Here is a 24,909-nt window from a genome sequence, read left to right as displayed (position 1 = left end):
TAAAAGAAATAAACATTTGAAATATATCAGTATGTGTGTAATGAATGAATATAATATACAAGTTTCACTTTTTGAATGGAATTACTGAAATAAATAAACGTTTTGATGATATTCTAATTTTATGACCAGCACCTGAATTTTTCTCAATAGATGTCTGTGTGAAAGGAACTGTGAAATAAATCCAACTCTGTTTTCATACATTCACCAGACATAGGGTGTAGGAGTGCCATCTTTCAAAAACAAATTCTTAATCAACTTTGCGGTGTTCCCTTTGAGTGTCCTACGAGCTGTATGCAGGCTCTTGTTATTTTGCAATCACCTTTCCCACTACGAATGAAACCAGCTTGTTTTGATCAGATGTTTACTTCGATGCAGATCTCATCAAACTGACTCTTACTAAGAGGTAAGTAGTGTGGCTTGTCGTCAGTCACTGTGACAACTTTGTTCTTTTTCCCTGTAATATGTACAGATCTCAACAGCGGGACATGACTGTCACCAACACGTTGATAATCAATTATATCTGAAGTATAGCGTGTTATACCCTGCCAGAATATCTAAGGGAATGCCACATACCATGGGGCGTACCACCAATCACCTGGTTTTAAGCCTTATATCTGTTCCAGTTATGCACAAAATGTCTAACTAAAATGGGGCTCGCCTTTTCAAAGTTAATTAGTAAATCAGCCAACTGTTAGTAAATGTTCTAATTCTTAACGTTATTAGATTCCTATAATTGCATATGCTTATGTTACTTTTACACTGTCATCCTTACAATTACATGCTCCTAATATTAATAATTAGAATCGTTATAATACTGATGTTTCATTTAACAACTTACACTATAAACTGTTGAGTCCAGCCAGTATGTTTTCTGAAATCATGCAGTATTACATATTGTTCAACTTTACTACACTTGTTCAAGGCATTGTGTCCAATCTGAGCACTGTGGGGGATGTTAAACAAGAATCTGCTAAATCTATTTTACAGAGGGAACACTTAAATGCTGCATGAACAAATGTAAAATTAAAATGTGTGTGTGTCAAATGACACTCTAAACAGGGGAGAGGGTGTCAGTCATTCAGGGATAAAAAGAGAGGCAGGACCCAGAGTTTGTCAGAAGGCTGACCTGACAGGGTCACACACAGGACCAAGCAGGAGGAGGACCTCAGCATTTTACCTTTTATAACAAATGGAGGAACATGAAGATAATCAATACTGTTTTCAAGATGGAAACTCTTCTTGCAGAAAGACTTCAATATCAACATCTATTTATATATCACTGTATATCATCTTCTCATTGATTTCAGCTGTTACAGTATTTTTGAACCTACTGGTGATAATCTCTATCTCTCACTTCAAGCAGCTCCACACTCCAACCAAACTGCTCATCCTCTCTCTGGCTGTGTCAGATCTCCTGGTGGGACTCATTGTGATACCAGCAACGACTGTAGCAATAATGGAACCATGCTGGGTTCTTGGGGAATATTTCTGTGCATTGTTTCTCTACATAACATCTTTATGTGATACATCCTCTCTTGGTAATTTGATCTTGATATCTATTGACCGTTATGTTGCTGTGTGTGATCCGTTACTGTACCACTTGAAAATAACACCAAGAAGAACTATTTGTTGCATTTTCATGTCCTGGTGTTGTTGTATCATATATGATGTTGTTTATGTAAAACTATGTGTAAACATACAGGTGCCTAGTGGATGTTATGAAGAATGTAATTCAATTGAAGGAACTTTGTGGTTTTATGTCTTTGATTTTCTGATTTCAGTGATTGTGCCATGTTCTATTATTATAACACTTTATCTGAAAATATTCCTGGTGGCCAGATCACAATCCAGAAAGATTCAAAATGTTTCAAAATGGTCTTCCACTTTGTCTTATGTTAAAAGTGTACAGGCAAGTAATTCTGAGAAAAAAAGCAGCAAAAACTCTAGGTTTTGTTGTTTTTAACTACCTTCTTTTTTGGAACCCAATAATTGCTTTATATTTTATATTTTCAAATAACAGTTTAGCAACAATTGTCATGTATTGTCTGCCACTTATGAATTCCTTTATTAATCCAATAATTTATGCTTTCTTTTATCCATGGTTCAAAGTGACATTTAAACGTATCTTAGGCCTAAAGTAAGGTGTTAATAGTTACAACATTTTGATTGGCATCTTTGCTATTACATACATAGTTATGTTACACTGTGTTGTTTTAAAAGCTAATTTGATGTAACAACACACTATACAAGTACCTGTCGTCATCATAGGTACATGTGTTATAGATTCAAATATACTTGACTGGATTTAATTGACTTTGGTATGTATGTGGTGTATGTGGTTGTTCCATGCTATCAAATTAAATCATATAAATATGCATTCTCACAGTGAATTACATTTTGAGATTGGGCATGATTAAAATCCTTTTACAACAAATTTAACACTGAATTTAAATCATTGTTTAAGATTGACATACCAGCTGGACTATCGTTTCATAGGGTTAGTAGTTCACAATGTACATGAAATTATGGATTATATTTTAATTAAATGTAAGTAGTTGGTAAATGAAAAGACAATTTAGTTATTTATATAATATTGTCCATTGATTAAAACATTTAATGGGCATGTACCTGTTCCAATCTATATTGTATAAGATATGTAAAAACATATAGTAATCATGCTGTTACGGTAGTAAGCTTGGTATTCAAACATGTATTTCTCACTGTGATGTTTTCTTTCTTAGTTATCCATCGTTCAACCAGACAGACTAACTATAATTGAACTCTAAAGTTCAGGCATTTTTGTTGACATCAATCAATCAATCAAATTTATTTATAAAGCCCTTTTTACAACAGCAGTTGTCACAAAGTGCTTTACAGAGACACCCGGCCTTAAACCCCAAGGAGCAAACAACAGTAGTGTTGAATTTCAGTGGCTAGGAAAAACTCCCTAAGAAGGTCGAATTTTAGGAAGAAACCTAGAGAGGACCCAGGCTCAGAGGGGTGACCAGTCCTCTTCTGGCTGTGCCGGGTGAGATATTAAGAGTCCAATTGGAATAATGAATACATTTCTCCGGGGTAAATCCAGAGTCTATTTGATTTTAGACTAGGTCAGAAGTATGACCAGGTGGACAAGGACAGGGACAGCAACGGGCCCCACAAACCAGGTAATCCGCAGGTGTGGACCAGGACCTCATCTCCTCCTAAAATTTAAAACTGGAAGAGACTGAGAAAGTTAGTAGTACATCCCTCATATCCCCCAGCACAATAACATAGCAGCGTAACACCTTGGAACTGAAACGGGGGGGTCCGGTGACACTGTGGCCCTACCCGGGGGAGGCCCCGGACAGGGCCCAACAGGCAGGAAATCAATCCACCCACATTGCCAGGCATCAACCAAAGGGACACCCACCAACCACAACTCCCTTGAATGAGGGCCGAGTATTGCTAGCAGCGTACAGCCCAATTGCACAAGTGCGCAACAGAGAGTCAACAACAAGCCAGTGACTCTTCCCCCGAAAGGCATTGGAGGGAGGGCATCCCAGTGGCGACGAGAGCCCACCTGGCAAGACAGCAAGGGTGGACAGTATCAAGCCTACTGGTCACCTTCACGCCCCTGGGCCAGGCTACACCTAATTATAAACCGTGCTGTAGAGATGAGTTTTTAGTAGACACTTGAAAGTTTGCACTGAGTTTGCATTTCTAATCTTAATTGGCAGATCATTCCACAGGAGTGGAGCTCTATGAGAAAAGGCCCTGCCGCCAACTGTTTGTTTAGAAATTCTAGGTACAATTAAAAGGCCTGCATCTTGCGATCTAAGGTTACGTGTAGGTATGTATGGCTGGATCATTTCAGCAAGGTAAGTAGGAGCAAGTCCATGTATTGATTTAAAGGTTAAGAGTAAAACCTTAAAATCAGCCCTAAACCTAACAGGCAGCCAATGTAAGGACGCCAGGACAGGGGTAATGTGTTCAAATTTTTTTGTTCTAGTTAGGATTCTAGCAACCGTGTGCAGCACTAATTGAAGTGTATTTATTAATTTGTCTAGATAACCATAGAGAAGAGCATTGCAGTAATCTAATCTAGAAGTAACGAAAGCATGGATACATTTTTCTGCATCAGTTTTTGATAGAAAGTTTCTATTTTTTGCAATGTTTCGAAGATGAAAATAAGCAACTCTTGAGACATATTTTATATGTTCTTCAAAGGAGAGGTCATGTATTATTACAAAGCTTAAACACTATTGACTTGATACAGTCTTGTTATAATGTATCTGTTGTTGTAATGGGTTCTTTAAGGTTACAGTACTCTGACATTACATCTCAGTTACTTGTTGTCATCACAGATATCACATCATGAGATTGTTGATATTAAATAATTTAGCCCTTCTATAATCTTTGGGGTCAATTTGTCCCTATTCAACATTTAACATCTCTAAATACATGAATGACATATTTGTTTGCTTCTTATTTAATTACCTTTCCTAATTAAATGGAGACAGCTGAGTAAACATAAAATGAACATGATATTTGTTCAATATTTTTTTGCTTAATATTTAAAGACTTTTCCTAATTAAATGGGGACAGCTGAGTTAACATAAAATTAACATGATGATATTTTTTCAATGTCCTGTATGCTGAAACTGTAGAAGTGAGTCTCACTTTGACTGTCCACACTGATGGTTTCATATGTTTAATGAGGGGTAAATACTTGGGAAGTAAAAAAAGTGAAATTGGATCAGACTGTCCCAAGTGGGGAAGGGGAATGTCTTTGTAAGCCTCTGGAATGTTAGTGTACACATTATCTAGTGTATTGTCTCCTCTGGCAGGGCAGGAGTCACTGGCGGAATTTGGGAAAAACAGTTTTCAAATTTGAATGGTTGATAAGACTATTGTTGTTAGACTGCAGTAACAAAAATATAGATGTAAACTCCCGAGGCAAGTGAAAAGGCCTGACCATCAGGTACTCCAGATTGGTTGAGCAGTGACTCCCGGTTAAAGTTAATGTTTGTACACCATGTTTTTTTATTACATTAATGCACAGCCCACCTACTCTGGACTTCCTCCACAGTCCGATCTGCTCTGAAGACGTCATGCTCTTCCAGTTCTATTACGTTGTCGGGTAAATTGATGCTAAGCCACGTTTCAGAGAAAATCAAGACGCTTGGTGCTGAAAGAGTGCTAGCATTAGCCTCGCCCGGTCACCTCCAAGCTTCCCTTGCCTTTGTTTTCCGGGCACTTCCTTTTGGCTATGTGAATAACGTCTCCCGGAGCATCTTTGCAATCTCTGATGGAACTTGGAAGTTGTCAAAAACTCTTCCTGTCCATTTTGCTCCAATGTCCAGGAGTTCTAGTCGGCTGTATAGAGCGTGTGATAGGCTGTACTAAGTGAATAAGCTAAGAACTATTAAGTAAATTTCTGCTAATTTCCAAAAACTGGGTAGACGCTGAGCCTCGCGATGTACACGCGCCGCTATTTTGGTCTTAAAGCCATCTTGGGAACACCCCGGACTCTTCAACATAAGTAACATATGATACCTAGGTTGAATTGCCAAGTAGCCTATATTGTTTGTAATATATTTCAATAATAGGCTAATTAAATTGTTGAATGGTCATGGAAATCTTGTATTTCATTTCTAAGGATATGATCATTCATCTGGGATTATCATGCATTCATCCATTGACCTCATTCATTCATTGAGGGGTTATTAGCCCCAGGGTACCGTTAGCGGATGCATGGGTATCAATTCTAATTGCCTTGGAATGTTGGCCGATTATGTTGGAAAACAGGGTAAAACTGATTACAGCACAAGGCCTTTAGGGTACTAAATCACATTCTAGGATGGATAGCGGTTTTGACCTGCGACTTCAACACCTATTCAGCTGTGTCATTAGTGGTCCCAGTAACTCGGGTAAAACATATTTTGTGAAAATGTTGTTAGATAATGCTGACATGGGGAGTTTTAAAGACGCAACACATCCACTTTTTGATTATTTACTTAATGACTTAACAGCTACAACACCAGAAGACTACCATCTGAGAACTGGGTTATTTTCAGGGGACTGGCCTGTTGTGTACGTTCCTAAGAAAGTTTGATCTTGTCTAAACGCATTCGTAGAAATGTACCACTTTAAAAGATGTTAAGGCACCGGCAAGTCAACGAAAAGTTATTTTAGAATCTGCCTCCACCGACCTCATTCTATCACTCTGTGAAATAGCGCTTAATCTAAAGCGCAGAACTATACCCTTAACAGAATCGCAGCTACGAAAAGTAAAGAGACAAAAAGCCATATATTATATATGTCTAGAATGAACACTTCAGTCGCATAGAGAAGACCAATCTGGAGGTTTTCTACTACCTTTACTAAGCATTGCAGTTCCATTCCTATCCAGTCCAATTGCATCGAGACACGTTAAACAACATGGATCATGCTCAGAAAATGTTTTTGGTGCCACAACATCAGTTAGAAAAACTGCGAGAATCCTAAACGACTAGCACCGATGTAAGACAATTTTGTTGAATATGATTTGTACTCATTGATTCGCAATATACTGTTGAAGCCTGATATGGATTTACATGAGAAAGCTAAACGATACTCTGCCATTTTACAAAGATTTTTGACTGTTGTGAGACAGGGGGATCTTGACACAAATACACTGACTTTAAGTCTTCCCGGGTCTGAGACTGGGGCTGATGTAGTAAACATGACTGAGACTAAGCAAACTTTGACCGAAATGTTCGTACGCGGATAATGTGCCTGCGATACATAGGAAGAATGTTGCATATTTTCTTAATAGAATGCAGAGGTCTAAAGATTTGACTTCATGGACTTTAAATGGTGAATTCATTTTCAAAGGAGAGATAATCAGGGGTTCGCACCTGTTGGACCTGGTTAAAAGTTTGACACCAACCAATAAAATTGCTGACGATAGAAGGCCGTTGCGGTGTTTTTAGAGGCCAAGGCATGTCTCAACATGCATTTTACAACTATTCCAAATGAGCTTGTAAGGCGTAAAATCTATTTGTATAAACAAATGTCTGGCGACACAATGGATGATTTAGCCACTCCCCAGCAACTGGTTATCAACCAACCAAAGCTTTCTTTGTACCCCCAACCACGGACCCCACAAAATTGCTTCCATTTTAATGTTATGCTTTTTTTAATCATTTTCAAAGTTCATGTTTTACCTTGAATAATTGGTGTATGATTTACTTTTCTATTTCTTCAACAACCATGACACAAATTAAACGATTCACAAAATTGAGCATGTTTGAATGAATTAAACATTTTCTTATCACGCTTACTCTGGCATCTGCGCTACAAACTTTGAGACTAGCGCATCATTTTCTAATAAATTAATATAAAAATACATAGCATCTTTATAACTCAGACCTCTTGTCATTAGATAGAGACAGAACACACCATGTTCTCCACACATGGTTGAAATCATGTCCTGTACTTGTTTTGAACTGTATTCCACATTTTCACAGGTTTGCAGAAAGGCGCTGATTGACTTGGGAAAATATGTCAAATCTGGGGGGTTTCCAAAACTGTCATAAAACCTTCCGATGCCATCGTCTGTTATGTAAATAGCCAGCCAGTGCTCCCCGGGGTGATTGCTTGGGTGTGTATTAACAATCATCATTGATGCAACATCTCGGACTGGTCCACTAGGTAGTTGGTCACATGCCAGCACACCATATGAAATGAAAATGGGTTCACCACACCTGTCAACTCTGCAGTATTCATTTCCACACCATTTTCCTAATAGTAGTCAACCATCACTTGTTGCTGGTTTGACCCTGTTGTGTAATTTGGTTGGAATGGTTTGCTGGGAAATTGCTGACCATCTACATACATAACCATAAAGTCCTAATTATAATGTTTGAAATTAAATGGATTTTTTTGTGTAACTTCCTGTAAAACTGTCATTATCCATCAATCCAACAACAATACATTTTGGCAGAGGTCCTAAAAATAGGTTTTCCTGGTTGCAAACGCGACCCCCCCGCCGGTAAACTAAATGTCTTCATACACTCTTTTTCAATTGGGTACTTGGCAGTGGTTGAGAGTAGCGCTTGAGCGTGACCAAGCTTCACGGCTGGTGAAACAGAGACTTTCTTGACAAAAAGTGACGCAGATAATATATGCAAACGTTAATGCACATCCCCTGCCCCCATTAGACAGAACTCGTCTTTATGTCAACGCTGTTTAACATGAGTTTCTTTTAAAAGAAGATATCACTATGAACAGGGCCAATCGATTCAAATGTTGTACTATATGATCAATAGGCCGCCCTTTTCCTGAGTCCATCGTTTCTTGCCTGCAGCGTCCATAACATCCATGTGACCTGTGGCGTCCTTTTATTTAAAAATATATATTTTTATACCATTTCCAAGAGATTCCAACAAACCAGCTGAAAACTGTGTTTTTAATGTATCACATCCATAATTCAGAAGGCTCTCTTTAACGGGCTCTGTAGGGGTATAGGGGTGTTGCTACTCTGGCTAAATAAACGATCACCCAAGGAGACATCCACTTGTGAAAATGGGGTGGCTATTGGGTAGTTGATAACCCCAACACGTGCTCCGGCATCAATATAAGTTCCATCCGGTTTAGTGATTTTTACACGTAGGTACAACAAAGTATTGTTTAGATCAACGTAGTCTTCGCCATTTCCTGCAAAAAAGAACTACATAAGGGCTGTTTCTGATATTACTGATAGGGTTGGTATTTCAATGTATGTATTGTTCTCAATAGATGGCTGTGTGAAAGGAACTGTGAATAAATCCAACTCCGTTTTCATACATTCACCAGACATAGGGTGTAGGAGTGCCATCTTTCTAAAATGAATTCTTAATTAACTTTGCGGTGTTCCCTTGTTTTTACTCTTTGGTAGGCTCCTCCTACCAGTTGGTCTCTTTCTAACACCTCGAGTCATTACCATCAATCCTGATCCATCCTGCTGTTTTATTTGTCGTGACATAACACTGCTGACAACTTCGCCAACTATATTCCTCGCTGCATTCTTCAGATGTGGTTTTGCTATTGAGAACCCACGCTTCAACAAAGGTATTGCCATCCGGAAAAGCCCTTGAAAAAGGCTCCCTAGACCAGCCCCATACATTGCAGCGCTACCATGATACCCCGGTAAACCGTTACCGGCCTGTGTTGTGTAGTATTCAACATACCATTGAGGATCATCGTAGAGTTTCTGAGGCTGCATCTTATAATCTAAAAGATTGTTTGACAAGTCTGAAGTGTAATTTTCCACTCACCTTTCCCACTACGAATGAAATCAGCTGGATTTGATCAGATTTTACTTCGATACAGATCTCGTCAAACTGACTCTTACTAAGAGGTACGTTGTGTGGCTGGTCGTAAGTCACTGTGACAACTTTGTTCTTTTTCCCTGCAATATGTACAGTTCTCAACTGTGGAACATGACTGTCACCAACACGTTGATAATCAATTATATCTGTGTAGATGCATAGCGTGTTAAACCCTGCCAAAATATCTATGGGAATACCACATACCATGGGGCGTACCACCAATCGCCTGGTTTTAAGCCTTATATCTGTTCCAGTTATGCACTAAATTTCTAACTAAAATGTGGCTCTCATTTTCAATGTTTATTTGTAAATCAGAAAACTGTTAGTAAATGCTCTAATACTTAATTATAAAATAACGTTATTATATTCTCATAATTGCATATGCTTATGCTACTTTTTACACTATAATCCTTACAATTACATGCTCCTTATATTATTAATAATAATAGTTATAATAATGATGTTACATTTAACAACAACATATACTATAAACTGTTGAGTCCAACCAGTATGTTTTCTGAAATCATGCAGTATTGCATATTGTTCAACTTTACTAAACTTGTTCAAGGCATTGTGTCCAATCTGAGCATTGTGGGGGATGTTAAACACGAATCTGCAAAATCTATTTCACAGAGAGAACACTTAAATGCTACATGAACAAATGTAAAATTAAAATGCCTGTGTTTGTGTGTGTGTCCAATGACACTCTAAACAGGGGAGAGGGTGTCAGTCATTCAGGGATAAAAAGAGAGGCAGGACCCAGAGTTTGTCAGAAGGCTGACCTGACAGGGTCACACACAGGACCAAGCAGGAGGAGGACCTCAGCATTTTACCCTTTATTACTAATGGAGGAACATGAAGATGCTCAATACTGTTTTCAAGATGGAAACTCTTCTTGCAGAAAGACTTCAATATCAACATCTATTTATATATCACTGTATATCATCTTCTCATTGATTTCAGCTGTTACAGTATTTTTGAATCTACTGGTGATCATCTCTATCTCTCACTTCAAGCATCTCCACACTCCAACCAACCTGCTCATCCTCTCTCTGGCTGTGTCAGATCTCCTGGTAGGACTCATTGTGATACCAGCAATGACTGTAGCAATAATGGAACCATGCTGGGTTCTTGGGGAATATTTCTGTGCGTTGCTTCTCTACATAACATCTTTATGTGATACTTCCTCTCTTGGTAATTTGATCTTGATATCTATTGATCGTTATGTTGCTGTGTGTGATCCGTTATTTTACCACTTGAAAATAACAGCAAGTAGAACTATTTGTTGCATTTTCATTACCTGGTGTTGTTGTATCATATATGATGTTGTTTATGTAAAACTATGTGTAAACATACAGGTGCCTAGTGGATGTTATGAAGAATGTAATTCAATTGAAGGAGCTTTGTGGTTTTATGTCTTTGATTTTCTGATTTCAGTGATTGTGCCATGTACTATTATTATAACACTTTATTTGAAAATATTCCTGGTGGCCAGATCACAATCCAGAAAGATTCAAAATGTTTCAAAATGGACTGCCACTTTGTCTTATGTTAAAAGTGTACAGGCAAGTAATTCTGAGAAAAAAGCAGCAAAAACTCTAGGTTTTGTTGTTTTTAACTACCTTCTTTTTTGGAATCCAATAATTGCTTTATATTCTATATTTTCAAGTAGCAGTTTAGCAACAATTGTCATCTATTGTCTGCCACTTATGAATTCCTTTATTAATCCAATAATTTATGCTTTCTTTTATCCATGGTTCAAAGTGACATTTAAACGTATCTTAGGTCTGAAGTTAAGGTGTTCATAGTTACAACATTTTGATTGACATCTTTGCTATTACATACATAGTTATGATACACTGTGTTGTTTTAAAAGCTAATTTGATGTAACAACACATTTTACATTAAGTACCTGATGTCATTATAGGTACATGTGTTACAGATCAAAATATACTTGACTGGATTTAATTGACTTTGGTATGTATGTGGTGTATGTGGTGGTTCCATGCTATCAAATTAAATCATATAAATATGCATTCTCACAGTGAATTACATTTTGAGAATGGGCATGATTCAAATCCTTTTACAAAAAATGTAACACTGAATTTAAATCATTATTTAAGATTGACATACCAGCTGGACTATCGTTTTATAGGGTTAGTAGTTCATAATGTACATGCAATTATAAACTATATTTGAATTAAATGTAAGTAGTTGGTAAATGAAAAGACAATTTTATTATTTATATTATATAATATTGTCCATTGATTAAAACATTTAATGGGTATATACCTGTTCCAATCTATAATGCATAAGATATGTAAAAACAAATAGTAATCATGCTGTTACGGTAGTAAGCTTGGTATTCAAACATGTATTTCTCACTGTGATGTTTGCTTTCTTAGTTATCCATCATTCAACCAGACAGACTACCTATAATTGAACTCTAAAGTTCAGCCATTTTAGTTCACATGTTTTATTACAAAGCTTAAACACTATAGGATTACTACAGTCTTGTTAGTAATATAAAGCCATTAAAACACCAAAAAAGTATTCCTTTCCAGTTTTAGGTCAATCAGTGAGATTTCATGGTGATTTACATATTTTCCCATAGTCTGGTAATAGGTTTTTTGGATGTATGGGTGGATGAGTGTTTTTTATTTTTCTTATTTAAATGTCTGTTTAGGAAATCAACAAAGAAACAAAGTACCTGACATATAAACATCACTAAATCATATTCTAGAGGTTTAAATTTCTGCGGTGAAATTGACCCCAAAGATAAAATATGTTAGTACATTTGAGGATAACAGGAGGTTTAATGTTTTAACTGTTTAAATATAACACAGGACCTCAATGGAACACTATTCATGGGAAAGATTCCTGAAACTTGGAAAACAGCCTTTGCTTTACTACTCCATAAGGGAGTCGGTGGTAGTGAAGTGGATAATTATCAGCATCTGTCAGCGTGCCTTTTTTGCAAACATTCTAGAATCATTGGTGAATATGGACCTACCATAATTTCTATTGATTTAACAATACTTTTTCAGCATTCAGCCTGGTTTTAGACCTAAACACAGTACATGTTGTGAATGATACTGCTAGTGCCTTAGACAATATCAAGTGGTGCTGCCATGTTTGTAGATTTTCTAAAGACCTTGACACGGTAGACCATGCAATACTTGAGTAAGCTGTCATCAGTAGGACTCAGACTGGATGCCTGTCATTGGTTTCATGACTATCTTAAGGAACGAAGTCAGGCTGGTAGAGTAGATGGCATCAAGTCCGAGCTACTGGAGTTGTTTAACGGGGTCCCACTAGGTCCATTACTGTTCACTGTCTATATAAACAGTACTGTGATGAATTTGGACAGAGTAAACTTCATCTATGCTGTTGCGTTTCCCAGCATTTTTAAGCTGTAGGTACATTGGGGGGAACAAGTATTCGATACACTGCCGATTTTGCAGGTTTTCCCACTTACAAAGCATGTAGAAGTCTGTCATTTTTATCATAGATACTCTTCAACTGTGAGTGACGGAATAAAAAAAAATCCAGAAAATCACATTGTATGATTTTTAAGTAACTAATTTGCATTTTGTTGCATGACATAAGTATTTGATACATCAGAAAAGCAGAACTTAATATTTGGTACAGAAACCTTTGTTTGCAATTACAGAGATCATACATTTCCTGGAGTTCTTGACCAGGTTTGCACACACTGCAGCAGGGATTTTGGCCCACTCCTCCATACGGACCTTCTCCAGATCCTTCAGGTTTCAGGGCTGTCGCTGGGCAATACAGACTTTCAGCTTCCTCCAAAGATTTTTTATTGGGTTCAGGTCTGGAGACTGGCTAAGCCACTCCAGGACCTTGAGATGCTTCTTACGGAGCCACTCCTTAGTTGCCCTGGTTTTGTGTTTTGGGTCGTTGTAATGCTGGAAGACCCAGCCACGACCCCTCTTCATGCTCTTACTGAGGGAAGGAGGTTGTTGGCCAAGATCTCGCGATACATGGCCCCATCCGTTGTGTACCGACAGACCCGAAGGTTGGGATAAGGATTAGCACCTCTAAATCTGAGGCCATGGTTCTCAGCAGGAAACCGATGGAGTTCCCCCTCCGGGTAGGGAATGAGGCGTTACCCCAGGTAAAGGAGTTCAAGTATCTCAGGTTCTTGTTTGCGAGTGAGGGGACATTGGAGCGGGAGATTGGCCGGAGAATCGGAGCGGCGGGGGCGGTATTGCATACATTTTACCGCACCGTTGTGACGAAAAGAGAGCTGAGCCGGAAGGCAAAGCTCTCGAAATACCGGTCAATTTTCCTTCCTACCCTCACCTATGGTCATGAAGGCTGGGTCAATATCGCGAGTACAAGCAGCTGAAATTTTCTCAGAAGGGTGGCTGGCTTCTCCCTTAGGGATAGGGTGAGAAGCTCAGCCATCCGTGAGGAACTCTGAGTAGAGCCACTGCTCCTTTGCATCGAAAGGAGCCAGTTGAGGTGGTTCGGGCATCTGGTAAGGATGCCCCCAGGGCGTCTCCCTAGGGAGGTGTTCCAGGCACGTCCAGCTGGGAGGAGACCTCAGGGTAGGCCCAGCACTAGGTGGAGAGATTATATTTCACACTGGCCTGGGAATGCCTCGGGATCCCCCAGTCAGAGCTGGCAAATGTGGCTCGGGAAAGGGAAGTTAGGGGTCCCCTGCTGGAGCTGCTGCCCCCGCGACCCGATACCGGATACGCGGATGAAGATGAGATGAGACAATATGATTTTTGGGATTTTTGTTTTAGATTCCGTCTCTCACAGTTGAAGTGTACCTATGAGAAAAATTACAGATCTCCACATGCTTTGTAAGTAGGAAAACCTGCAAAATCAGCAGTGTATCAAATACTTGTTCTCCCCACTGTATGTGCTGTGTTATGTTTCCAAGCATTGTTAAGCTGTAGGTATGTGCTGTGTAACATTTCCAAACATTGTTAAGCTGTAGGCATGGTGCTGTGTTATGTTTCCCAGCCTTGTTGCTGTGTGGATGTGTTTATTAGTCTGTGTTCTATCAGGTGGTGTTCGGAGCAGCCTATCCTGTGCAGCAGTTCTAGCTCATTAGTGGCCACTCCCTCGCGTTATTGCCCCCACCTGATTTCCCTCCTAATCAGCCTAATCACATCCATACCACAACTGTTTAAAGGCCAACTGTTTTCGTGCCAGGCTCTCTTTGCTGCTATTGCTTAGACTTACACTTTGTAGCTGTTACAAATTATAAAGTACCACATTGGACACATTACATGATTACATACTAGTGATGGCTAAACAAGGCCTTGTTGAATCGACAAGGCTTTCCAGCACATTGCTTTGCTAAAAGTCCCATTTCTCAAAGCCTTGTCTAGACAGCGCTCATCGAGGATACCTGCTGATTGAAATTATTAATAGCGGGTCAAATAATGATTACCCCAATTATGTTGCATTGGCTCAATGGACTTCAATAAGGACTTGCGTCAGTCACATCACTCGGAACGCTAAGTCAATATAGTTAATGTAACTATAGCCTACAATGTATTCTTATTTTTTCCTAAATGTTTGTTTTTATATGCATAAGTAATGGGTAAATGCTGAATGTAAACATGCGCGTTAAATCAGTGAGTAAAGAAATAAAGAGAGACATAATTTGTTTTGAAATGGCAACAGTGCTTTTGTAACTTGACAGTGATGGGAGAATATTGCTTTTGTAATAGGGAAATATCATGTGAATTTTTATTGAGGAACACATTTTTTCTTCAAAATGGTTCCATTACGAAAATCTCACAAGCAACAATATCTCCATTCAGTAATCAAACAACTTTTGCCCACTCTCGAAAATGAACCGCGTTTGACTTCCTTATATACTCAAACTGGACTCTACACCCAAATCGAGCAAATCACGGTATATTGCACAGAAGCAAAGCTTCATACGTCTCCTAAGGAGCTGAAACGGGTACCGAAGCTTCGTTATGAACTGTCTCACTTGAAAATCTTGAGGCGCGTACAGAAGCGTTGGTTCAAGCGTCCCATCACTATTACATACCACATTAGACTCTCACACCACTATACACAGGGACAATTCAGACAGTTAGGCACACCCACTAGATCACTAGACATATCACCTCTTGTTTTGTTGTTTTTAGAGAGAGAGTCATTTGTGTTGTGTTTCATGTGGGTATATAGACCTGTGCTTTGGCTGTGTCTTGTCATTTGGGTGTCTGCTGTGTATTGTGTTGGTTATGCCCAGTTGATAATGTTCTAGATTTGTCTCATTATTTATCAGTCAAGAGGCCCTTGGGCATTGATACACCCGTAGAGAACCTCTGTCTATATACCCATGATATATAGAACTGAGCGGCCCTCACCCTGTACTTATTTTAGCTTGAGAGACTAGTGGTTCTCTACAGACTAGGTATGTAGGGGTTATTTGTCTAATAATTTATTTACTTTGGGCCTGCTCAGCCCGTTTTCCCGCCTCTCTGTATTTGGGTTACAAAAAGAAACCTGGTTTGAATGGTAATTTACTTGTCTGTCTTCCTTAGTTGATCCCATTGCCCACCTGGCAGAGCACTCATGTGTGGCAGTGGGTTATATTGACCCCCAGGAAGAGGAGTGAGTAACAAATGGGGGCTCGTCCGGGATTTTGATCCACTGAAACCCGCTGCTCTGTGTGCCTTGTTGGAAGATTTTGGTGTGGTTGTGAAATTTGGGTTCTTGAGTTTCAGGCTTGTTGTGTTAGGGTTAGTGCCGTCATCTGGTATGGCAGTCTGGTATATTGAGTTTGGCGACTTTGGCAGTGTCCAGTTTATTGAGGCACCCTCTTTTGATTTGTTGATAGCATACCACTTACTTGGAGCATCTAAAGAGCAGGATTTATTGGTGACTTGATTAATTAACAAATTCATATATCCACAGTTAACTGATGAAGTGATAAACTTGAATTAATACATTTAATTCACACAAATGAACAAATTAATAAGCAGTTTATTTCTTCCAAGCAGAGAAGTATCAAAGCTTACCAAATTAACCGTGAGACATCTCTAAAGTAACACAGAACAATCATCAGTACTCATACAGTAAAAGGGGTGTGGTAAGATGCTGCACATCTGTCCTATGTCAACAATACATTCCCTTTATTCCATCTATACCTAGGTTTTATCCCAAAGGGCAGTCTGTCCCCCCACCTAATCCTAGGGAACTAAGGACACTGTAGGCAACCTTCCTTAAAATGTTCATTCACATACTGTTAGAGTCTACTGACTTCCTTGAAATGTGAACTCATAAGGGCCACAAATACCATCTGGACAAAGCACAGATACACTGATTGTTTAAACAGATAAACAGATTGACGGATGACCCAATGAATACTGATACAATTCAGTGAAGACCATAAACACATAGACAGGGACCAGATCCCTCTTTCTTTCATTCATTCATCTAAATATGGGGACTCAGTATTTTCCCATTTACTCAGTACTTTAAACAGTAACTCTTTTATACATTTATAGAATTAAGAATACATCAGTTCAAGAAATACCACACTATCCCCCAAAAAGTGTTCTTCCTGCTCAGTCATAATATATAGCCTATGTATTTTCTTTCCCTCTCAAACAAATAATGTTTGACTGTCTGAGGTGAATATTAAAGGCAAAGTCGGTAACTTGCTTTCTAGCTAGTGAATACTATTGTTTACTGTGATGTATACCCTTAATCTTCCCTAAAAGATAAAGTGGATTGATACAATTGTTAACAAAACAGACCAGTAAACAGTACCCGTTTACTTGAAATGAGACCGATATAGTGAAAATGACAACATTGTCATTTTTTTTTAGGTAAACAACACAACTTATCTTTGTTGGGGTTGTTTTAGAGTAGTTTTCCGATTGCAATGCAGCTTTGTCATAAAGGTACGAAATGTTTTCATTAATTCAAAGGCCCCGTATACATTTCTGATATGTTTGAAGAATATAAACCGAGCAGGGCTCTTAGATCCATGAAAACAGGTCATTTAGTAGAGTCCAGAGTCCAAACTAAACATGGAGAAGCTGCATTTAGCAGTTATGCTGTATACGACTGGAAAAAACTACCAGAAAATGCCCCAAACATACCTATTTTAAATCCAGATTAAAAACACTTCTCTTCTCACGTGACTATGACTGACCATATAAACTGCACTGTTTAGCCTTACAGATTCTATAGCTTCCTATGTTTTATTCCATTCCTATGTTTTTATTCTTATTCTGTTTTCTTATTATGATGTTGTTTAGATGTTTTCATTTGAGTATTTGTTTATATGCTATTGTATTTTTTATTTATTTTATTTTACTTTGTAAAGCAGATTGAATTGCTTCTATGTATGAATTGTGCTATATAAATAAACGTGCTTGTTTCAATCAAATTCAATCAAATCAATCTATCAAATACATTACAAATGTATTACATCAGCAGATGTCACAAAGTGCTTTTACAAAACAACTGGCCTTAAACCACAAGGAGCAAACAACAGTAGTGTGGAATTTCAGTGGCTAGGAAAAACTCCCTAAGAATGCCAAATTTAGGAAGAAACCTAGAGAGGACCCAGGCTCAGAGGGGTGACAAGTCCTTTTCTGGCTGTGCCAGGTGAACATATTAAAATTACAATTGTAATAATTAAGAAATGAATGTGGGCTGAGTCTAGAGGCTAGGATGGTCTGTATGACCAGATGCACAAGGAAAGGGACAACAGCTTGCTAAGAATGATTATTGTTTGGTTGTTGTTTAATTAAGATTTTAATGTTAGATTGCAAGCATTGGCTGCTGTTTATTTACCTGGGAAACTAATCAACCTGTTGTTTGTCATTTAAAGATTTGTTTTTTTTATGGTTTTATTGTTTGATGATAACAAAAGTAACAACAATAATAATATTCATAACAATAATAACAATAATAATCATTAATATTCAGGGAAATTAGCCAACATCTTATTAAATGGGGGGGGGGGGGGCATTATGGGGCCTGGATAATGGATATGGGGACGCTGGTCCAAAAAAGTTTAAGAATCACTGGTACCGTAACCTGTGCAACCTTCTTCAGTGACCAGTTCAGGTGAATCCTAAAGGCTTTGTCAGAGTACTCTTGTCCTAACAAGGACACTACAGTTTGAATCATCCACACTTTAGATCAGGGACTACCATTATAATCACTATTAAATTATTTATCAGGACTTTAGTTGAACTATTATGATTTCATTCATAAAAATCGTTATTTAGAAATATGGGAATTTTATAGCATATTGACATAATACAGTACAAATGTTGGAGGAATGATTCCAAATTATAAGCAAAGTTTTAAAAAGCCCCATTAACCACAATATTATAACGTTAAACAACATTGAGAATGATTGATCATCGTATCAAGAACATGTACATTTTCAGTACTTAAATATTTTTCATCATTTAATGAAATGGAACGACATTGGTTTTTGGAATATACAAATTAAAATGATGACAGTTCCTGTAATACCAATCCAAACCGGCCTAATTATTATATATCAGCATATATCTATGATGAATACAGACTTAACTGAGATAAGTAACATCAGAGCATGACATGACATAAACAATTAAATCATCAACATATCAAACATGTTTATCAGAGTATGGAATACAAACCTAGGTATTATAAAGTCCATAACTTCAGAGTAAAAATATGTTTAGCTGTCACTTTAAACCATGGGTAAAAGAAAGCATAAATGATTGGGTTTGTTAAGGAATTAACAAGTGGCAGAAAGCATATGAAAGCTGAAAATAAATTACCACTTGCAAAACGAAAGAAGAATCTGCTAAGATACATTGGAATCCAACAAGCAAGATAGTTGAAAACCACAATAGCAAGAGTTTTTGCTGCTTTTCTCTCAGATTTATTTGCCTGCACAGTTTTAACACCAGAAACAGTAGCAGCCCCTTTAGAAAATACCTGTCTGGCCTGTGATCTGGCCACCATAAATATTTTAAAATAAAGTGTTATAATAATAGAACATGGGATACCCATTGTAATGACAAGACCAATTATATTAACCCCCATTTCTCCCTTAACCAAATAGCATTCTTCAAAACACCTACTATGCATGTGCACATTTAAAGAGAAACTTACAATGCCTAATATGATACAACAACACCAGGAAAAAGATATACCACATTGAATTCTTGTTATTGTTATTTTCGAGTGGTACATTAATGGATCACACACAGCAACATAACGATCAATAGATATCAAGACTAAATTGCCGATAGATGAAGAAGTACATAAATATGTAATGTAGATAAGCAATGCACAGAAATATCCCTGAAGAACCCAGCACATTTCCATTACTGCCACAGTAATTGCTGGTATGGCAATCAGTCCCACTAGGAGATCTGACACAGCCAGAGAGAGGATGAGCAGGTTGGTTGGAGTTTGGAGCTGCTTGAAGTGAGAGATGGTGACTATGACCATTAGGTTCAAAAATATGGTAACGGCAGAAATCAATGAGAAGAAAATATATAGTGTTACATACGTAGGTGTTGAAATTGAAGCCTTTCTGCAAGAAGAGTTTCCATCTTGAAAACAGTATTGATTATCTTCATGTTCCTCCATTCGTAATAAAGGGTAAAATGCTGAGTTCCTCCTCCTGCTTGGTCCTGTGTGTGACCCTGTCAGGTCAGCCTTCTGACAAACTCTGGGTCCTGCCTCTCTTTTTATCCCTGAATGACTGACAGCCTCTCCCCGGTTTAGAGTGTCATTGGACACACACAAACACACACAGATAAACACCAGGGTTTCCGCGGGTCATTAAAAAGCATGAAAAGTAATTAAATAGATATTGTGAAAAGGCAGGCATGAACTGGCATTAAAAATCATGAACTTCGATGTTCAAAGGCATTAAAAATTTTGTAAATGTTATGGAAAATTATGGAATAAAAACATTGTTTTCCACGATTTATTTTGATTATATAAACCTCTAAATCTAATTTTGATCGGAAGTATAGCGTAATGGTTGACAGGCGGAACCTTTTAATTGGATGTTTATTACGGCTGGTGCACGAAGTCGTGACACCGGATGCTAGTAATGCAACGTGCGGTGAGTGTGAGTCTACTGTCTATGGTGTGAGTGAGTGTGAGTCTACTGTCTATGGTGTGAGTGAGTGTACGCTGTGGAAAAAGAACAGAGGAAATATCAAATGATGGAAAAAATGGAAAATGCAAGTTTCAGCAGAAGTGGTTGGAGGATGAACTATTCAGAACCTGGTTAAAGCCCGTCGACGGTAAACACGGAGAGGCATTTTGCAGCGGGTGCAAAAAAACTTAAAACTTTGCACAATTGGCGTCAATGCGGTGAAGTCACACATGCAGTCCTAGAGTCACAAGTTGGCGCTTAAAGGCAGGCAGCAGTTAACTTTTTCGATTTTCTTTGCCGTGACCAGCAACACAACTTCTGCTGTCACCACCACACCTGCAGCTGCCACTGCTACCACCACTCCTGCCGTAGGCCCCAGCGGAGCCACTACAGTGACTGCCCCCAGCAGAGCCGGGACAGCGGGGAAGACCAGCGACTTGCGAGCGGCATTTGGCTCGAATGCGACTTTGGAAGCGGACATAGCCAAATCTTTCACCTGTGGAAAGGACAAAACCAGCTACATTCTAAAATGGAGGGAGCGAGAGGTTGCAATGCATGGACTTAAAAGAAAAGCACTAGAGGACGAGCTGGAAGCACTGATAAAGAAAAAGTCTGTGTTGACAGAAGTGTCCTTCAGAAGGATGCTGATGACCATGCTGAGAAAGCTGAAAGCAAAGCAGGGACACTCATGGCTCAAATGATCACCAAGTCAAATACTCTAAGGAGGAGACACAAGGACAAATGCCTTTGAACTGAAAAACTTGAAACAGAGTTGGAGCAAAAAGGAAAGGAACTAAGACATATGCACTAATGGCTCCCCAGGAGTGGATTTTCCTCACCTGGATCCTCAGTGTGGGTGTGGGTGTGTGTGTGTGTGGGTGGGTGTGGTGGGGAGGACAGAGGGTATTCCCCCTTAGAAACCAAAGTCTTGCTACACTATTTCAATACCAGCTTTCAGTTCAGATGGCGGTGCTTACTTGAAGTTAGTCTAACTTTTGGGACTGGTTGACATGATTTTGGTGAATTTGCCTACTGCCGTAAGCAGTATAGATTCATTACTTTTAATTATCGGTGCATGTTGTTTTGAGATCCGCGGGGCAGAGACGCGAGCTGCTCAGTGAACAGTGTTTTAAATATTTGTATTTCTGTTGTGTTCTTATTTTGTGAAGCACTTTGTGTTGCGTTTAATGACTGTAGACCGTCTTGTAAGCCATCTGACAGTTACATTTGGATTTTCAAATATTAAACATTTGCATTGTCAAATGCTTACAATATGTGAGTGAAAGTATCTGCCGTTGGACATGGGCATGAAATTAGTTTAAAGTGACATAAAAAAGGGCATGAAAAAGCATGAAATGAGACATTTTCATTTTACATTTCAGTAATTTAGCAGACCCTCTTATTGATCAAATGTATTAATAAAGCCCTTTTTACATCAAAATTTGTCACAATGTGCTTTTACAAAACTCAAGCAAACAACAGTAGTGTTGAATTTCAGTGGCTTGAAAAAACTCCCTTGTCATGTCCTGGCTGTGCCCCTAGCCATCTCTGCGCTGGGCTCGGGGCATAGCCAGGACAGAACAGGAGGTGGCATCTAGCCACCTCTAATCATCTTTGGTCTCCCCAATTGGAGGCAGGTGTTGATCATTGCCTCCAATTGGGGACCCTATTTAAGTTTGTGTTAAGCCCATGTCACTGGTTGCTGCTTTTTGTTTTGTTGGAGTCCTTTTTTGTTTCATTAAACATGGATTATCCTTGTGATCTCGGGTCTGCGCCTGTGTCCTTCTCCCACCACAGCCGTGACAGAATGAACCACCAAAAAGGAATCCGCAGACGCACAAGGAAGACCCGCCGTGGGAGAAGCCAGAGATGCCGGAGGAGGAAGCTCGGCGTCTCTGCGCTTATTCCGGCTACTCCCCTCCGATTCACCTGATGGAGAGGGGAGTATACCTGGAGAGGCGATTGGGGGTCTGACTCCCTCTCCTTGGACGACGAGGAGGTGGTGTATGGGAGAGTGGAGGAAGACCCCCTGGAGGAGCGCCCCAAGACATTTTTGGGGGGGTGCTATGGGGCGTAGACCAGTGGGGAGAGGTCAAGCCCCTCAGCCAGCAGGAGGAGGATGTAGAAGACCCTCAGCCGGCAGGAGGAGGATGTAGTCAAGGAGCTCCTACAGGAGATGCAGAGGGTGGAGAGGACGGGTCGTAGGAGAGGAGGCCATAGGAGGAAGCAGCAGACCCTCCTACCTGCCACGGGTTGGAAGGAACGAGTGGTCCCCTGTCCATTCGGCGTGCCCCACTCCCTACTCCGCAGCCTGCTACCGCCCCGCGGCCTACCCCTCGGCCTACCCCGCAGCGCCCTGCTTCCCCAGCTGCTATTCCGCAGTCGGCTTTACGCCCGGTACGAGCCCCAAGGCGCCGGGTGTTCACAGCGCCCCGCGCTACCCGGGAGCCGCAGCCAGCGCCCCGCGCTACCCGGGAGCCGCAGCCAGCGCCCCGCGCTGCCCGGGAGCCGCAGCCAGCGCTGCCAGCGCCCTCTCCTGCCCAGGAGCCGCCGCCTCGTCCAGCGGCGCCCTCTCCTGCCCAGGAGCCGCCGCCTCGTCCAGCGGCGCCCTCTCCTGCCCTGCAGCTGCTGCCTCGTCCCGCGGCGCCCTCTCCTGCTCTGCAGCCGCCGCCTCGTACCTCGCCGCCCACTCATGCCCTGGAGCCACCGGCTCCCCCGGCTCCTGCTCCTCCGCCGGCTCCCCCGTCTCCTACTCCTCCGCCGGCTCCCCCGTCTCCTGCTCCTCCGCCGGCTCCCACGTCTCCTGCTTCTCTGCCGGCTGTTGACCCTCCGCCGGCTCCCCCGGCTCCTGCTCCTCCCCCGGCTCCCGCTCCTCCGCCAGCTGCTGACCCTCTGCCGGCTCCCCCGTCTCCTGCTCCTCCGCAGGCTCCTGCTCCTCCGCCAGCTCTCCCACTGGCTCCTGACCCTCCGCCGGCTCCCCCGGCTCCTGCTCCCCCGCCGGCTGCTGGCCCTCCGCCGGCTCCCCCGGCTCCTGCTCCTCCGCCGGCTCCTGCTCCTCCGCCGGCAGCTGACCCGCCGCCGGCTCTCCCGCTGGCTCCTGACTCTCCACTGGCTCCCCCGGCTCCTGCTCCCCCACCGGCTGCTGGCCCTCCGCCGTCTCCCCCGTCTCCTGCTCCTCCGCCGGCTCCCCCGTCTCCTGCTCCTCCGCCGGCTCCCGCATCTCCTGCTTCTCTGCCGGCTGTTGACCCTCCGCCGGCTCCCCCGGCTCCTGCTCCTCCCCCGGCTCCCGCTCCTCTGCCAGCTGCTGACCCTCCGCCGGCTCCCCCGTCTCCTGCTCCTCCGCAGGCTCCTGCTCCTCCGCCGGCTCTCCCACTGGCTCCTGACCCTCCGCTGGCTCCCCCGGCTCCTGCTCCTCCGCCGGCAGCTGACCCGCCCCCGGCTCTCCCGCCGGCTCCTGACCCTCCGCCGCCTCATGCTCCTCTGCCGGCTCTCCCGCAGGCTCCTGACCCTCCGCCGGCTCTCCCGCAGGCTCCTGACCCTCCGACGGCTCTCCCACAGGCTCCTGATCCTCCGCCGGCTCCCCTGGCTCCTTCTCCTTCGCCGGCTCCTTCTCCTCCGCCGGCTGCTGGCTCTCCTCCGGCTCCTGCTCCTCCGCCGGCAGCTGACCCGCCTCCGGCTCTCCCGCCGGCTCCTGACCCTCCGCCGCCTCATGCTCCTCTGCCGGCTCTCCCGCAGGCTCCTGACCCTCCGCCGGCTCTCCCGCAGGCTCCTGACCCTCCGACGGCTCTCCCACAGGCTCCTGATCCTCCGCCGGCTCCCCTGGCTCCTTCTCCTTCGCCGGCTCCTTCTCCTCCGCCGGCTGCTGGCTCTCCTCCGGCTCCTGCTCCTCCGCCGACTCCCCCGGCTCCTCCGCTGGCTCCCCCGGCTCCTGTTCCTCCGCCGGCTCCCCCGTCTCCTGCTTCTCCGCCGGCTGTTGACCCTCCGCCGGCTCCCCAGGCTCCCCCTCCTCCCCCGGCTCCTTCTCCTCCGCCGGCTCTCCCACTGGCTCCTGACCCTCCACCGGCTCCCCCGGCTCCCCCGGCTCCTGCTCCCCCGCCGGCTGCTGGCCCTCCGCCGGCTCCTGCTCCTCCGCTGGCAGCTGACCTGCCGCCGGCTCTCCCACTGGCTCCTGACCCTCCACCGGCTCCTCCTGCTCCCCCGCCGGCTGCTGGCCCTCCGCCGTCTCCCCTGTCTCCTGCTCCCCCGCCGGCTGCTGGCCCTCCGCCGTCTCCCCCGTCTCCTGCTCCTCCGCCGGCTCCTGCTCCTCCGCCGGCTACTGACCCGCCATCGGCTCCTCCGCCGGCTCCTGCTCCTCCGCCGGCTGCTGACCCGCCATCGGCTCTTCCGCCGGCTCCTGCTCCTCTGCTGACTGCTGACCCGCCGCCGGCTCTCCCGTCTCCT

General features: G+C 42.3%; 1 protein-coding gene across 1 annotated transcript; it reads left to right on the top strand.

The window, feature by feature from the left end:
- The first annotated feature begins 1,189 nt into the window (after nucleotides 1–1,189).
- Nucleotides 1,190–21,170, top strand: LOC117593491 (trace amine-associated receptor 8a-like). The gene is made up of 2 exons (XM_034288882.1): nucleotides 1,190–1,875; nucleotides 20,777–21,170. Exons 1-2 carry the CDS (start codon nucleotides 1,190–1,192, stop codon nucleotides 21,168–21,170), a joined length of 1,080 nt encoding a protein of 359 aa, XP_034144773.1.
- Nucleotides 21,171–24,909: the final 3,739 nt, after the last annotated feature.

Source organism: Esox lucius, chromosome 20 (assembly GCF_011004845.1).
Source record: "Esox lucius isolate fEsoLuc1 chromosome 20, fEsoLuc1.pri, whole genome shotgun sequence".
Classification (NCBI taxonomy): Eukaryota; Metazoa; Chordata; class Actinopteri; order Esociformes; family Esocidae; genus Esox; species Esox lucius.
Note: the sequence above shows the minus strand (reverse complement) of the source record. Positions and strands in the feature narration are given on the sequence as shown.

Coding starts and splice junctions, on each gene's coding strand:
- LOC117593491 (XM_034288882.1), top strand. CDS start 1,190: ATGGAGGAACATGAAGATAATCAATACTGTTTTCAAGATGGAAACTCT. Junction 1,876..20,776: donor ATTCAAAATGTTTCAAAATG/GTCTTCCACTTT, acceptor TGCCGTGACCAG/CAACACAACTTCTGCTGTCA.